General features: G+C 35.9%; 1 protein-coding gene across 2 annotated transcripts; it reads left to right on the top strand.

Moving 5' to 3' along the window:
• The first annotated feature begins 923 nt into the window (after positions 1-923).
• On the top strand, positions 924-16,542 carry LOC108996951 (glutathione S-transferase 2-like). Of its 2 annotated transcripts, XM_018973011.2 has the most exons (10): positions 924-1,059; positions 1,193-1,286; positions 1,389-1,445; positions 1,629-1,714; positions 1,812-1,883; positions 6,633-6,686; positions 6,813-6,888; positions 13,901-13,962; positions 14,849-14,908; positions 16,167-16,542. In XM_018973011.2, the coding sequence occupies exons 1-10, from the start codon at positions 1,054-1,056 to the stop codon at positions 16,275-16,277; spliced, it is 678 nt and encodes a 225-aa protein (XP_018828556.2). In that variant the 5' UTR covers positions 924-1,053; the 3' UTR covers positions 16,278-16,542. The 2 variants fall into 2 exon arrangements, with proteins under 2 accessions (XP_018828556.2, XP_018828564.2); XM_018973019.2 differs by lacking the exon at positions 14,849-14,908.
• The last annotated feature ends 788 nt before the right edge of the window (positions 16,543-17,330 follow it).

Below are 17,330 nucleotides of genomic sequence, written 5' to 3' on the forward strand. Positions count from 1 at the left end.
TCTCTAGAGAAATCATTGAGAGAGTGTCTTTTCTTCAATTTTCTATTCATTTTATGGAATGACTTTTTTTATAAAATTTTCGGAACTTGTGGATATTTATCAAGTCTCAATTTTTGACCCGTTAGGCTGTGTTTTTATATTGAAATGTGTTGAGTTAAATTGAGATGATAAAATATTATTAGAATATTATTTTTAAATATTATTATTATTTTAGAATTTAAAAAAATCGAATTGTTTATTATATTTTGTATTAGAATTTAAAAAATTTGTATTGATGATTGAAATGAATTGAGATTAGTTTAAGAACCAAACGAAGCTAGTTAAGACTTTATATTTTACATTCTTTTAACTTTATAATTTTTTTATTCAATTTTTTTTTCTCATTTCTTAAAACTTCATAAAAATTTTAAATCAAACTATTTGAAATTATCTCACTATTATTAACATATAAAAAACTCTATTTATCATTCTATATACTATAAATTACACTTTTTTTTTATATATTTTTTATTTTGTTCTCTTATTAAATATGTGATATGTGAATGATGAGTAAAACAATTTAATAAGTTTAAGAAGTATAAAATTTAAAAAAATTTTAAAAATAAAAAAAGTAAAAAAATACATGATTTACAATGTGTTGGGATAATAAGTAGAAATCATGTTTGAATCTCGTATATGTAACCGCTTAGGGCAGTTTTGAGACACAAGATAAAACATAAAATTCTCATCTCATCTCATTTCATCTAATCATTACATCTTTTTTAAATTTCCATACAAAATATAATAAATAATTCAACTTTTTCAAATTTTAATATACTTTTTTCAAATTCCAAAATAATAATAATATTAAAATATAATATTTTAAACTTCAAAACAAAACACAAAATTCTCATCTCATCCCCAACACTGCCCTTAATCCTTACTGACACCAGTCATGGTGAGTCAAGGTCGGTTCTGTTGTGTTATTTGGGCGAAACCAAGTCTGACTTTTCAAGATTCAGCCGTTAATCGATCGATCGATCGATCGGACTTCTCAGCTACATCGACTGGGTGATGATGGTATGCGCCATCAAAATCTATGTGTCGTTTTTTTTTTTTTTTTTTTCTTTTCACTTTCTGTAGTTATTTTGCGTGTTTGTAACCCTTCCGAGAGAAGAGCGAGAAAATGAGCTCTAGTTTGGGTTTTGATCAGGCAAGTAGAAGTGGTGATAAGAATCAACTGAAACTGTATTCGTACTATTCTAGCTCTTGCGCCTACCGTGTCCGTACTGCCCTCAATTTGAAAGGTAATGAATGAACTTTGCTTCCCAACCTAATTCTAATAGTTTATTGATCATATGAACTCTTATTTATCCATTTTTTGTTTCAATTTACATAATAAATTGAAGGGTTGAAATACGAGTATAAAGCAGTTGACTTGTTGAAGGGAGAGCAATTCAGTCCAGGTGATTTTGGCTTCTCTTTTTGTTCTTCTAGGATCCAAATCGTATGCATGTATTCTATTTTGTCAATCGTCAGCGTGAGCGCTATTGCTCTGCACGTATTCTATAATTTCAATGTTTATCATAACGAAAGAAAAAGAAGAAGAGAATAACGCACTTGAAATCATTCTCTCTTTCGCTGTATAGAGTTTACAGAGCTCAATCCTATTGGCTACGTGCCAGTGCTCGTGGATGGGGAATTCATAGTTTCCGACTCTTTCGCCATCATAATGGTATATCATTACCAGGATTTCACAATTTCTTTACCTTCTGTCTGCACGTTTACATCTTTCCTCCAACTATTCTTGTTGTAATTTGTAATGTATACAGTATTTAGAAGAGAAATATCCTCAGCATCCATTGTTGCCTCAAGATCTTCAGAAAAGAGGCATCAATTACCAGGTAATATTGCATCTTGTTTGTTGATAATAATTATTATCAGCATATTTTGTGTTATCACATATTTTTTTTTTATCAAATTCCTTGTGCTCAAACTAATAGATTTCAATAGTGTGAAGTATAATTCTTTATACGATGAAAAATCTAAGATCATCCCATGCTCCCTGAGCTCTACATCTTACATTAAATGCTATTGTTAAAAAAAAGTGACATATTCCTGGGCTATTGAAGTCATTATCTCAAGTATATGAGATTGTTGCATATATTTGTAACATCCCTTCCCGTAGTTCAGGAATATTACGAAACATTCATACATAATGCCTGGTAAAGAGATTCATATCATGAATTACTTCATTTTATTGAAAAGCATCAAAAACATAAAAACTGAACTGAACATAATTGTTTTGGAACTGAACGTAAAATAAAAAGAACATAAACTAATCCTACGAATGACATGAAAGAAATCAAACATTCTGGTGTGGATAACACTTATTCCTTCCTAAGTCTTTCTACTAGATCTACTTCTAGCCATCCAGCTCTGCGTCATCATAATCATCATCTGTGAGAATTAAACATAGAAGCAAACAGAAAGACAAACAAAAAAAATGAGTCGTATGCTCAGTAAGTAGCACATCATACCGTAAAATATAAATTAACTTAGCATAGACTTAATTTTTGAAAGACTCTTCATGCATACATACATCATCATGGATTAACATAGCATATCTATTCATCATTAACATGAGTGGAAACATACATAATCATGGCAAACATGTAACGTGAATGCGTAAATAACTTGTTTATCTTGTCTTTTACTTATCATAAGGTGAATCACACTTGAGTCCGTGACACCGCATGGCTTATCTTGTAGTGAAACACTCTTGAGTCCGTATTTTACTTAATCTTGCTTAACTTGTCGTAATATGGAGTGAAACACGCTTGAGTCCGTAATTCTCTTAACTTGCATAACTTGTCATAACATGGAGTGAAACACGCTTGAGTCTATGTTTCACTTAACTTGTATAACGTGGAGTGAAACATGCTTGAGTCTGTATTTCACTTAACTGGCATAACATGGAGTGAAACATTCTTGAGTCCGTGTTTCACTCAACTTTGTGGTTAACCATACTTGAGTCTGTGGTAATATCTTAGCATAACTTGTGATGAACATACTTGGGTCCGTGTCACCTTAAAACTTCTTATCTTTCTTAATGCATGAGACTTTATTAGGCTTCATGAACTTTTGTAACATGACATACTCTTGTTCATGACATAGCATAACATGGCATTTTTTTGTACATGGCATAGCATAACATGACATGACATAACATAACATGATCTGAACATTTTATGACATTCCATGGCATACATGATTTAAGTACTACATGAACATGGCATACATGATCCAAGTACTACATGAACATGGTATACATGATCTAAGTATTATATGAACATGGCATACATAATCTGGCTATTCTTATTACATGGCATACTTGACTTAAATTACTACTTGAACATCTCATGACTTCCATGTGATTTTAGTAACATTCAATCCATCAAACAACAAATTCATTCATTCAAGCATAATCTCATAAAATTCATCAAAGATTGTGAAAGGAATCTAATCTTGATTTGTCTCTTAGCATAGCGTAGATAACCATCATAAGCACATCATATTTTCATACATAACAATAATATTCATAGTACGCATGCATTTATATGATCATACTATTTACCTCTTAGAGCTGCTTCCTGATTCCCACTTTGTAGTGTGCTACCTATACAAGGTACTAGATGTTACTAATTCCTTAGTGAACGTGTAGCATTCTAATTACTTACAATCATACCATAGATTTAACACATATTCAATTAAAGATTACTACATATTAATATTATTCAAAACCCATAACATATCCTTTAAAGAAATAACTTAATACTTGTATTAAAATATAGGAAGGCCCAAGGCCAACAGGGGAAAACAGTCCACTTTAAAAGAACAAGGTTTCTTCAAGAGGATTTACGGAAGCCTATAAACATCAAAGCTTTTAAGGGTATTTTAGGGAAACATCTTAATGGGCATGGGTATTTTGGGAAGACCGGATATAAATGAAAATATAGGCTTACGGGGTAAAGGCTCTCATCGCGTAACAGAGGGACTGGACTTAAGAATAAAGGGAGTGGTTGTGCGATGCTCATCTAGAGAAGGAGGCTGAGACGACGGCGGCTCTGGGTGGCTGGGAGTGTTCGGCGGCACAACTGGGAGGTCCCTATGGTAGTGCGACACTGGGAGAGGGAGAGAGAGGAGTTTTAGAGAGAGATGGAATTGAAAACTTAAATCACCGAGAGGGAGGAAGGGTGAGTGCGACGGCAGTGGCTTACCTGAGGGAGTGGATGCGATGGGACTAGGATGGCCGGCAGTTTCTGGCACCGTGGGTGGTGCTCCGACGTCCTAGGGTGGTCGGTGGTGGCTGGGCAGAGTATCAAGCTTATGAGAAAGTGAGTTCTTCCTCCAGGTATTTTTGTGTCTTTAATTCAGACGGTTTCGTGGGATTTTATAGATGATGGGGAGGGGAGTGGTGTGAGTCTTTAGGAGATATGATAGTGTTTGAAATTGGCTACACTTAGGAAATTATTCCTACGAGGATACAAATACTGAGAGGATTTTGAAGAGTTTGAGTCTGGAGTTTAGTTTCAAACTAGGAACCTATTTAAATATGGAACCTAATGGATGGCTATACGAAGACTTTGATAGGGAAGGAATCACTATTTTAATTTATCTGTTAGTATATTTAATAAAATAACTAAATAAAAAATAATAATACTAATTTTAAGCCTTAAATTTGGCCCCGTATGTTACAATATTGGTTGTAAATAACAATTCTGAATACCTTTTACCTGAAGTGACTTGGGTCCTCACATTTAATAGTGATTCATAGATTTTTTTTTTTATTGGCACCGGGTGTCTGAGAACAACATCTCCGACTAATCCCGGGGGTGCACAGGCGATTCTTAGGGACTTATAATCATGTCATGAATAAGAAAGGTGCTAGAAGTGGGTTTCATAGCACCACACATAAATTTCAAAGAAAGTTGGTACGTATTTTAAATCATAAATGAAAGAGTATTGACAAATGGATGAAGATAAGCTTATGTCTCAATGAATGGGGCATGTTGGAGATCGCTACACACTTTCATGGCCCATGGCGTTATCTGGAACAAAAAAATGGAAAAAATAGTAATGTTAAAATCAGTAGTTAAAATTTAAATCTTCTCTACGAGAGATAGTCGAGAGTTTCAATTGCCTGAGAATAGCAACTCTTTTGTGACATTTCGGAAACAAAATGGCGAAGACCTTTTTTGCTCCTATTTACTTCTTTTTCAAAATAATAAGAATGCTTTCTCTGGCATCTCCCTATTATATTTATGCTCACTAAGCTGAAGGCTACACCTGTCCTGTATGATAAGATTGTCACCCATGTGAAATGGGGAATTGGTGCAGAACCTTCAGATGGGAAACACCTTATGGGTTGGCTGTGGACACTTAACAGTGCTTTAAGTTTGTAAAGATTTATGGAAAAACCTTGGACATACATTTATCATTGACAACCAGATGCTTTTATTGGTCCTATTTGTTAGATTATATTTTTCAGCTTTTCACCTGAGCTTACTGAGAAAAAAGTCATTTAGCAGAGCTTCAATGTATAAGAGCACTTACAGAAAAAAAAGAGCTCTAGGTTTTTGCTTTCAGATCTAAAAAGTTAATACTCCCACCAAAGAGGATCTATCAAGTACAGGCATGCTATTGAGGCATAGACTTGGCGGGTGTGCCAATGTTTTAAATTTCGTACTAAACTGGCCGGTACGGCTGAAATATTTCGTTTTTGTAGTGTAGCCGGTACAAAGAAGGGTATAGTTTCGTATCAGTCAGAATTTTGGCCGTTTCGGCCCGTACCGGCCTATATTTCGGACCGTACCGGCCGATATTTTGGCCTTTACTTTTTTTTTTCATTTCTTCAAATTGCTAGCTCATTTTTTGACTTCCCAATTCAGACTAGACTATTTATAATTTATATATATTTATATATAATTTATTCATATATAGACTATTCCGAAACGGAATCGGTACCGAAATATCTCGTTTCAATGCCTCGACTGAAATGGTCACCAGTACAGTATTCAGAACATTGGGGTGTGCACCTAAAACAAAGAGGATCTATGAAGTACGGGCATGCCTCAATTTGGTTATGTTGGAACAATTTGGTTACTGACTGAATGATCTTTTGATAGGATCATAAACCTGATCTTCCACGTAGTTAATAATATGTGATTGCACCTAAAACGATCTCTTGAGCTGCTGCTGGATCACAGAATTTAAATCCTGACTGTTTCCTTCCCTATCCATCTCACTTGCTGAACTCATGCAGATACCTGCTCTCTATTTTATATTAACAGAGCATATGGACGATATCATGTCTACTATGATTAGTCTTAAGTAGATTTTCATGTGTATGGGTTCCCGAATACATAATTGACACATCTGCACATAGTTGTATCTTCGTGATGGACTGCCGTTTTTTACTTTTTAACATGGTAGATAATAAATATCAGACTATAGATATAATTCCCTCTCCAGTGATGTAATTGGGCACATTTTTTTTTTTGTCATATCTATTATTCTTAATATTCTGATGTCTTTGGAATTACTTTTCTGATTCATACACTGATGGGCTGCCTTTGTCTCCCAATATATAGGCTGCCAATATTGTTTCCTCAAGCATACAGCCTTTTCAAAATATAGCTACACTGGTACGTATCCAACTATGACTTTTGTGGCTATGCATTTATTTGTTAAATTTATAGTGGTATTTTCCTGAGATTGTTGGAGCATAGAGTGTTACAATATTTTTGTGCTGTTGCTTTTCCCGTTTGCAGAAATACATTGAGGAGAAAGTTGGTCCTGGTGAGGACCTTTCCTGGGCTAAGCATCATATTACAAAAGGCTTTGCAGGTAAGTTTTCATTAGGCTGCTATTGAACCTAATTCTTCTTCCTACTTCCCTGAAACCTCAAAGAGAGAGGCAGAGGAGAGTTAGAGATAGATATAAGATTAAGGAAATACCTATTAATACATTGTTTTATTGTTAAACAAGACTTTATTGATCATAAGAATAGGCAAGAGCCCTAGTATATGGGACATATACAAGAGCAACACACAAGTGTGCTAGTTTAGTGATACAAGAAATTCATAAAAAGTCATGCCGTGAAAATCAATTACAATCGACCAATGAAGTAAAGTATTGAAAAGGAAATTTCTAAGCCCATCCATTAATAGCTCTTGATCTTCAAAACTTCTTACATTCGTTTCCCTCCAAATACACCACCATAAACATATTGAAACCATATTTTATATTGGTGAAATTTGAGAGTTTCCCGAGTGTCTCTCTAAGAAGCTAGGAGCTCAATTACCCTTCTCAACAAAGAAATGTCATGGCAATCTCACAATGAAGTAGATGGTCGACAAACTCTCCGCTCTTTTTGCATGTATAACACCAATTCATGACTATACTTCGACGTTTGCTTAAGTTGTCTAGAGTGAGCATCTTTGCCAAGGAAGCCGTCCATATAAAAAATGTTGCCTTTAGGGCCTTTGTCTTCCAAATACTATTCCATGGGAATGGATTTGTATTGTGCGTTGTCATGGCTTGGTATAAAGAGCGGACTATGAACTTCCCTTTCTTAGAGGGGCACACAAAAATCTTGTCTTCGACTCACTCCAACAAACGGGTGGAGCTTGGGGTGGCAATTCGTGTTTGCCAGTCGTGTGTTAAGTCATGGGTATTCAACTATATATATAAACTCGACCCGTTTAGCTAAACGTGCCAAAATTTTTAATCCTAACCCGACCCATTTAAATAATGGGTCGTGTCGTCACTCATTTTGACCCGTTTAATAATTAATTATAAATAGGTTAACGACATGACTCATTTCAACCCATTTCATGTAAATGCATAACCTATTTGACCTGATTAACATGATTTCACATAAAAGTTAAAATTTATATTTATTAGTAGTCACAATATCTAAACAAAATAATAAGACTACCTATTAACAAAAAAAAATATCAATATTTTTCAAATTTTAACCTATAATAAAACCAATATTACAAACCCTACAATAACAAATATGAGCATAGGTCCAGAATTACAAATCTAAGAATAAAAAAATAACATATTGAGAAATACAATACTTTTGTTTTGCTAAGTAATAATATTATATATATATATATCAATAGGAGTAACCAAGTACACTGGACGTATACAAGAAAAACACGTAGCCCAAACAAGAAAGCCCATCATGACCTAAAAGTCCATGAAAACCTACCCAAAATACACCAAACCGAATTGGAAAATTATCATTACACCTCCCTGACCCCATCCCCTAGATTCCGTAAAACTAATCCTCAACCCGAACATCACAAAGCCCTCCCTTTAGCCTTCCCTCGACTTGAGCTACCTCCCTTAACATCATTGTTAATTGCCTATGAAAGATTCTTTAACTCCCTGTTTTTCTTAAACTTAGATTTGGTTTCAAGGGTATGGCTCGCGTCGATTGCAGTGAGTAGTGTTTTAAATTGGTCTTCATATTCTCCCCGTTCTCTATATGAAAGTCTCAGGATTTGTAGAAACCCGTTATCTTTATTTAGAATCCAATCCGATGTTGAACCCGCTATATCGTTAATCAGATGAAGAGAAACCAGGGGAATGACATTATCCCCAGCTACAGTACCCGACTGCACTCCCGACTCTAAACCTTCCCCCACACGAGGCACCAATGAAAAATCGATAATTTCCTTCCCGCCAAATGATTGCTCGACATCTAAATGATTGTTGTCCCCTCCATCTGTTACCATTACAGATTCCTCCCCTCCATCAACATTGTGTGTATTTGCTCCACCCCTCGACGATCCTTGCCGTGCCACTTTGTCTGACCCAACTGCTTTCTCAAGAGGGGAAGCACTACTTTCTGTTGCCCCGTTTGCATCTTCTAAAAGAGGCTCGACTGTTTCTTCCAAAATACTCGAGACCTTGAAGGGACCCCCGTTTTCAACTACAAATGAACCCTGGACTAAAGGACCAAAACTTCATTTGCAACTGGTGCCTGAGACCCTATAGGTCCCCCAGAAGGTATAGTGACACTGGCATGAACAAAGATGGCAGCGTCCAACGATCCTATCGTTGACACACCCTTTGCCTGCACACTATCCGGCACACTTGCTAGCACACTTGTACATACGACTAGGTACAAACCTTTATCCACTTCAATCATTAGATCTCTTACATAATCCATAACTCCCTTCAATTGAGATTTGACATCCCACAAAACTCCCTCCAACTCTCCCAATGTCACCTTAGGTCTTTTGTCTCCTACAAGTGCATTGCCCTTTCTTTTTACTGCTGAGCTGATCTCGGCTTGAATAACTGCCAGTGTCCTCAACACCGTTGTGTATGAAGCACCTTTGATTGAGGAAGGCCTTCCCACTGTTTTGCCATCAACAAACTCCCCACTTCTAGTAGTGGCTTTGGATTTAGTGACACTTAGAATGGACTGCAGAAAGCCTTTCCATCCAATGCCATTTGCGCCCCCCGGAATCATCGACAAACATTTCCTCCTTCCATTTTGAAATTTTGAGGGCTGCAGAAAACTGCCCCTTGCATTAACATGATGTTGAATGCTAAAAACTCCATTACCCATCCTTAGCTCTTTGAAGAAACCTTCATGGCATTTAAGTTCTAAACAATCCTCAATTCCCTTAGCCACCCACAAAGCTGTCGTCCCCCTTAGATACACGAACTTAGCTATCTTTTTGCTACGTTCTGAAATACGAAAGATATTTCCTCCCTCTTTCTTAAAAATGGAAGTTTTTTATTCAACTTTCAACCACCTCTCACCTTTCAACTAGGACGAAACTGCATGGTGCTTTGTCGTCATTGCCAAAAACCCACTGCAAATCTGTTCCCATTGCTCCCTATTGTTCTCGCTTCATCCTCTTGAGTTAACGGATTTCTTGCAAAAAATCCACGAGTTAACGGAGAAAACTACTAGTCGTTGGAGGAATTGACATTGGAGGCCCACAAAGTGGTCGCCGGAGTCCGTCGAAATAGTCTGTAGCGATGGCTAGTGGAAAGGCTCAACTCACAGTTTGCCAGAGGAGGTAACGGAAGAATAGCAGAAAAATCCCAGTCGCCGGAGAAGGACCGACGTCAGAGACCCCACAACGGAGTTGTCTAGGTTAGTCGATCAGATCTGTGATGGATTCAAAGTGCACGGCGACCAACGCTGGCAAAGAAGAACATAGAAAGAGTTCGCCGGTGAGGAAACCGATGTTGACGGCCCTTAGCGAGGACGTCAGGGCCCATCGGCCTCGTTTGTGACTGCGGTGTGCCTCTCCGATTGATGGTGGGTGGGGGGTGGTGGCAGGAAAGGAGGGTTAGGGTTTCTCTCAACTCACTGTACACACACGGGATAGGGCTTCGTACAGAGAACTTATAATCTGTTACTTGAAATACAATACTACAACTCAACAATAGGAAAATTGTAATTTTGAAATAAAATTTAAACGGGTTATCACGGGTTGATTTTGGGTTAAGTGAGTTAACTAGTTATTGATCCATTTATTAATCGTGTCTTAATAGGTCAATCCGTTTGGACTTGAAGCCCAACCCAAGCCTACTAATTTCGTATCGTATTCATATTGGGTTCACAGGTTGTATCGCATATTGCCACCCCTAGGTGGAGTACTCTAGGTCATAAAACTCCGAAAAAGCGTCAATTTCCCAATTTTGTACATCTCTGAGGGATGTAATATTCCATTGGGGAGTAGTACCATTGGCTAGGATTAAGAGGTTCCCAATTGAGGCTTCTTTCATGCTTGCTATACCATAAAATTGTGTATAAGTTTCCTTGAGTGCTCCATCACCACACCATACATCGTGCCAAAATTTAATTTTGGATCCATCACCTACCTTAAAATGGATATTTCTCGAATTTGTGTCCCAATCTCTTCTAATGTGCTTCCATAGGCACAATCCATAAGGCCCGCTCACCTCATTCGAGCACCGACCTCCCCATGGCTCACCACGCTTCAGTTCAATGAAAGATTACCCCCCCCCCTCCCCCAGGGCCGCCCGTTCACTGTTGTATCTCTATAGCCATTTGCCAAGTGTTGAAAGATTGCAAGTTTCGAATACCTATTTATACATGATACCTTGAATTTAAATTTGAGATGTCACTCTGACCCATGAAAGCAGAAATTTATTTCTTGCCCAAGACATGAGCTTTTATCTTTTCACAGCTTACTTAGTTAGGGTGGGAGTAGGGGTGATAAACGGTCCGGTCGGACCGACTGTTTCGGTCCGGACTGGACCGAGACTTAGACCGGTCCGGTCCACATTTTAGAGGACCGAAAAGTTTCGGTCCGGTCCACGGTCCAGGGATTTTTTGGACCGGACCGAATGAAAAATAAAAAAATATACATTTTATATATAATAATTGTACAATTAACAATATAAATTTTTAAATATATTAATAATACTTGTTAATATTCTATAAATTAACAATATTTTATATATATCTTCATCCAACCTATCACTATTAACAATATAAAATTTTAAATATGTTATTAACACTTGTTAATATTCTATGAATTAACTAATATATTATATCAATTAGTTAATTATATAGTAATTATATAAATTAATAATATAATTTTCATCTAATTTATTATCATTGACCATATAAAATATTTTTTTATTGAGTTTGTTACATAATCCACATTAATAAGTCACTTAATTTAATTTAGTATTTTAAATAATTTTTTTATTAATTATTTAATGGTCCGGTCCAGAAAAATGATGGACCGAAAATATTCGGTCCATCGCCGGACTGGACCGGACCATTTGCAGCTCTAGGTGGGAGCTAAAACGCAGTATGTAACTAGAGAAAACGACACAAAAGAATATACAGTTCATCACTATACAGGAAAAATCATTTACACCTCAAGGCTTATAAACCAGCCTTATCCACTACCAAGCGCTCTCTAAACTTCTTAGGAACATTCTGTACGCAAAAGAATTCCTGTCTGGATCCTCTAGCACGTGATATTGCGAAGAGAAAAAAAAAAACAGCAATTTGATTAACCTCTCTGTACACCTTACATACAAAAGATAGCAAACAATTAAAAAAAAAATATATTCTACCATGTCGATCTTGCTTATCTGGAGGCTGGGTTCCTTCAAGTTATGGAACTAGAGTTGTTGAACATGGTAATGGTTTCAGCCATGGATGATAGTCCAAGCATTATAATCACAATAAGCTGTGATGACAAGACCATTCTTTCACACTGCCTTTATATTGATAAAACGTGTGCAGAATTCGAGCAAGATATTGATATCTGATAATAGTGTTGCAATTCAGGAAATATGCCAATTGACATTTAAATTTGATTTTGATTATCAGTATATGTTCCAAAGTATCACCATGGTCAGCATTCCACAAGATCAACAGCATCAACAAGGCCTATTGTCAATAGACTTGATTTGAAACTAGTGGCACATCCTTGCAATGTGTGGAAATAGTTCAAGATTTTATATATAATTGTTTATGATTGTTTTATTCTGAAATGTTCTAATTTTGTTTAAAATTTTAAAGATATAAAATATTTTAGATTCATTATAATCAATTTACTACCAAAAATCAAGAAAACAAGCTGAGAAGTCCGTCCATTGTGAACCCATTTTTTTCCAGCAATATTATCAAGTACTGAGGTTAGTCATGTCTCAAAAACTCATTCTCATGTTCAATTTTCTCTCATTAAAATTCCTTAGTGACTGCAGTAAAAAATGATGCAAGTTTATAGAACCAAAAGAAATGCATTTTGAAAATTAAAAGGCAATTAATTTTGAATAAAATCTAATAACTTAATTAAATATATTTTTTAATTATCATATAATTATAATTCAATTGGAGATTGGATGATGTATTTTTATACGAATAATAATCTAATAGGGTAGTAGATAATGTAGCTTGCGGGAACTTTCCCTTAAATTACCTCAGGTGAACTTGTGGGAACCTCTTTGTCGAGAGCCTGTGCACCCCTGGGATTAGTCAGGATTACTTGGGATTTTGTTCTCGGTCACCTGGTGCCAATCAAAATAAAAAAAAATAATGTAGCTTCATACGAGTAAAACTCTTAACATTGGAAATAATATATACTAAGGCGATGTTTGGTTGGATCATTTTTCTTCACATTCAGCCTTTATTTCTTCACATTCATGAATCTTTTAGAAGTTTTGACAAAAAAAAATTGAGACATGGTATTTTGTGAAAGTGGGTGGAAAAATGATAAATTGTTTGAGATGTCTTTTTATTAGAGTTTGTGAAAGTAGGTAGGTAGATTTGAGAAGTTGTTTTGATAAGATTTTTGTGATATATGTTTCTTTGGGTTTTTGTGAAAGTTCTTTTTCGGCTTTTGAGTTTATTTTCAAAGAAATCTAGGCCAATGATTCAATGTTTTTTTTTTTTTTTTTTTTTGAGAAATATAAATTTTTAATTTAAAAGATGTTTAGATTGAAATTGAAATAAAAAAAAAATGAAAAATTTGGAAAAATGATCCAACCAAACATCGCCTTAGTATATATTATTTCACAAAAATCTTATCAAAACAACTTCTCAAATCTACCTACCTACTTTCACAAACTCTAATAAAAAGACATCTCAAACAATTTATCATTTTTCCACCCACTTTCACAAAATACCATGTCTCAATTTTTTTTTGTCAAAACTTCTAAAAGATTCATGAATGTGAAGAAATAAAGGCTGAATGTATATTTTATTTTCTTGAATTATATCATCCTAAAGTGCTGGTTTCCTCCCTTGGCAATGCCCATCATAAATGAAGTTTTTATGTACAATTAATTTCTGCTCCTGAATGACATATTTTATTATCATCTCCTCTTGTTTCAGCACTTGAAAAGTTTCTAAAGGGCCATGCAGGAAGATATGCAACTGGAGATGAAGTTTTCCTGGTTTGGTTTTCTGCTCCTTCTGTTTGCATGGCTGTATGGTTGCATATAGTGTAGGCTACTGTGTTAATGTAATTTGTAGACTCAGGGTTTTGGAACGTTCTACTAATGTATAATAGCCATTAAGACAAAAATGCCTTTTTCTATTTTTTTGTGCCGGTGGCTGGAGGGATGGGCATTGGGTTGCCAATGGTACATTCAATTTGCTAGGTACCTTACATACAGCTCACAATCATAAACTCTGATTGCACAGAGAAAGAGTAAGAAACATGCATTTCTCTAAGATTTTCAATTTACTTCCAAAAGTCCAATATTTGTTGGGGGCTTCTTTGCTAGTAAAGTTGTAAACCATCCTGAATTTGCTCTATCTTCTAGAACCAAAAAGTGATTTTGGTTTGCTGGTATGTAATAGTTATACAACTCCAAGGCCAGGTTTGGTTACACAAACCAAACCATCTCATCTCATCTCATATAATCATTACAACTTTCCCAAACTTTCCCACAAAATATAATAAACAATTCAACTTTTTTCAAATCTTAAAACAAAAATAATATTAAAAAATTATATTCTAACAATATTTTATTCAACTTTCATCTCATCTCATCTCATCTCATCTCATCCGTGTAACCAAACGAGGCCTAAGTATTAAGACCGTGCATTGTTTCTTTTCTTTAAAACCGTGCATTGTGAGACAGGAAGGTACCTACCTCAATTCTAAGCACTAGGCTTTTGGCATATGCCTATGAACTAATGCCGACATTATTCACCACGTCTTAGTTGCACCTTACACAGTATGCTGGAAAATTCACTTCATAGTTCCTAATATACCACAGAGCAAGAGCAAGGGTGAATTAGCTCATGGATTGGGATATTTCAATTATATTGCAGGCAGATCTGTTTCTGGCGCCTCAGATGCATATATCAATTAAAGGGTTCAATGTTGACATGGTAGTGCTTGTTCTATAATTCATGTGTTGGTTACATTTGTGCAATTATTTTTTATTTATCTCTAAAGGTGATTTGTCATGGCCTTACTTTTTTTTGGTTTGACAAAGCAAAAGCTCATTTTACTACTCACTTAAGGTGTAGTAAAAACCACATTGCAAAACCCGAGAGATCACAAGCTTTTGCAAAACCAGGATGGTTAAGAGGCAAAATCTTTTGGAATCACCTGGAAAAGAGTTAAAGTGGTTACCTGGATGTGGAATCTCCTGTAAATTTATCTATTCTTTATTTGACACAATCTCTACTTCAGCGTCATTAAATCATCCCAAATTTCCATCCATTTATTTCTAGTTCACATTTTTTTTTTTTGGTTATTCCAGCTCATAGTTCTCTCTTTTCCATTTAATGAATTTACAATTACTTGAGAATCAGATCCAAGCTCAACCATCCATAGTTACAGTTTTAAACACAACTGCCAGCCATGGCATATATAGCCTGCACCTCTGCCATTGTGTTAAAGCCAGCCAACCCGATAATGAGCCGAAAAGTTTGCAACAAAATTCCCCCTTTTATCTGTAACCACTCCACCATCTCCACACAAACTCGGATTGCCATGACTACCATTCACATTCAGTTTAGCTCTCCACATGCTGGCCTCAAACATTTCCTAATCTGCACTCAAGGATAATTTTATCGCAATAAATGGAATCCCTATCTTCTAAAAATAAGTAAATAATCCATCCTTTCCACCATTTTAACCTTAGAAACAGGTGATAGGAAGTCAGCCAATAGGTATTTAATTCTAAAACAAGTAGCTTTGGTTGATTCCTTTAGTCTCTCCATTTTATTTTACTTGTAACATTATTCTCTTCCTCGTGAAAAAGCCACTCAAAACAAAAGTAAAATGTTTCCAAGTTGTTCTTTTATGTTTTCATTGCATATATTAGCGTTATTTGCATTTTGTTTTATTACCAACTTTGTATATTGTTCTTCTGCCTGGTTCAATCTTGCTTCTGGTCTTGAGATGGTCCTACTTAATTTACCAGCTGGAATTTTGTCGTTGGATATTTTTGACTTTATTACCTACCCCTATGCTTGCTTCTTCGAACTTGTTAATAGTTGTACATAAGACTAAACTCTCTGTCTCTCTCTCTCTCATGGCAATAACTATATCCATTAGTCTTGAAATATGTGGTCTAAACATGTCTATTTCTCTATCTGTATCTTCTGACAGTTCTATTTTTCAAATTTTATTCTGCAGACTCAATTCCCTCTTTTATCAAGGTTGAACGAGGAATACAATAAAATACCAGCTTTCCAGGACGCTAAGTCGGAAAATCAGCCAGATAATCCTCTTGCAAGCGCTGTTTAAATCAATGGATTGTGAAACCAGCTGTTACGAGCCATTTCCTATCCATCTTGTGTATTGTATGTGTAAGAAATGGCCAGCATCCGATCTTAAAATTGCAGAATAAAGTGCCACACGATCAAGCTTTGAGAGACTTTCCAAAGTTTATTGGTATCTGGTGTTTCAATAAACGTCGATGCTTCATGCAATATAATAATGGGAACATGTATTGAGAGTTAAATGATAGCCATAATTACCAGTTTGGATTTACCTCTTTGAATTCCTTGAAGCCACTTTGTGTAACACCCATTCCCGTAGACTAGGGATGTCATGTGACGATGGTACTGGAAGCCAGGTAAGAGACTTATAATTAATAAAATATATCCTCTCCCTCATTGCCGGCAACTATTTCTTGCATAATTTCCCCAGCCTTTTCCAGACCAACTAGCTCCACAAGTTTATTTTTGTCCTAGGATCCATCAATCCAAACATCTTTAATTTTGAGCCCTCACCTCTCAACTCAGAATTACTGCATAATGGTCCACTCTTCAGCCACCTATCATACAGAAAGATGAGCTGTCATTTTTCACTTTCACTTGAACATTGTCAACCATATCTGGCAGCACACGAAGAACATCTTTCTGGAAACGGAAGCAATATTTCTGGGTTCGGCAGTCACCACATGTCCCTGCTTGACATATTTAGCCGGAGTCCAAGCATTGGGCATTCCAATTGCATCATGCTGTGATTGTTGTTTAGAAGGGGAAGAAGAGTCAGTGGAACACGTGTTACGGTCAGGAAACATTGCGTCTCAGGTGTGGGATTTGGCCTCAATTGCAATTGGTGTTCCTAGATTGGAGGGATCAACATGGTGGGTGACGGTAAGGTTGTGGTTTTCTTATGCAAAGAAATGAAGTCATCGTGGAAGTTTAATTGGCATGTTACCTTCACTTATCACTTGGCGATTATAGCTAAGGAGATGTAAAGCTCGGATGGAGGGGGTGCAAGAATTGGTTATGGGAGTGTGGGTGGCGGTGAAGGTATGGCTGTGTAAACTCTCTTCACTTATGATTAAAA

Source organism: Juglans regia, unplaced genomic scaffold (genome assembly GCF_001411555.2).
Source record: "Juglans regia cultivar Chandler unplaced genomic scaffold, Walnut 2.0 Scaffold_25922, whole genome shotgun sequence".
NCBI classification, from domain to species: domain Eukaryota; kingdom Viridiplantae; phylum Streptophyta; class Magnoliopsida; order Fagales; family Juglandaceae; genus Juglans; species Juglans regia.

Bases quoted from the DNA above. Each gene is read 5' to 3' on its own strand.
- LOC108996951 (XM_018973011.2), top strand. The intron at 1,884-6,632 runs GTAATATTGCAT...CCCAATATATAG, and splicing joins AAAGAGGCATCAATTACCAG to GCTGCCAATATTGTTTCCTC. The intron at 14,909-16,166 runs GTAGTGCTTGTT...TTTATTCTGCAG, and splicing joins AAGGGTTCAATGTTGACATG to ACTCAATTCCCTCTTTTATC.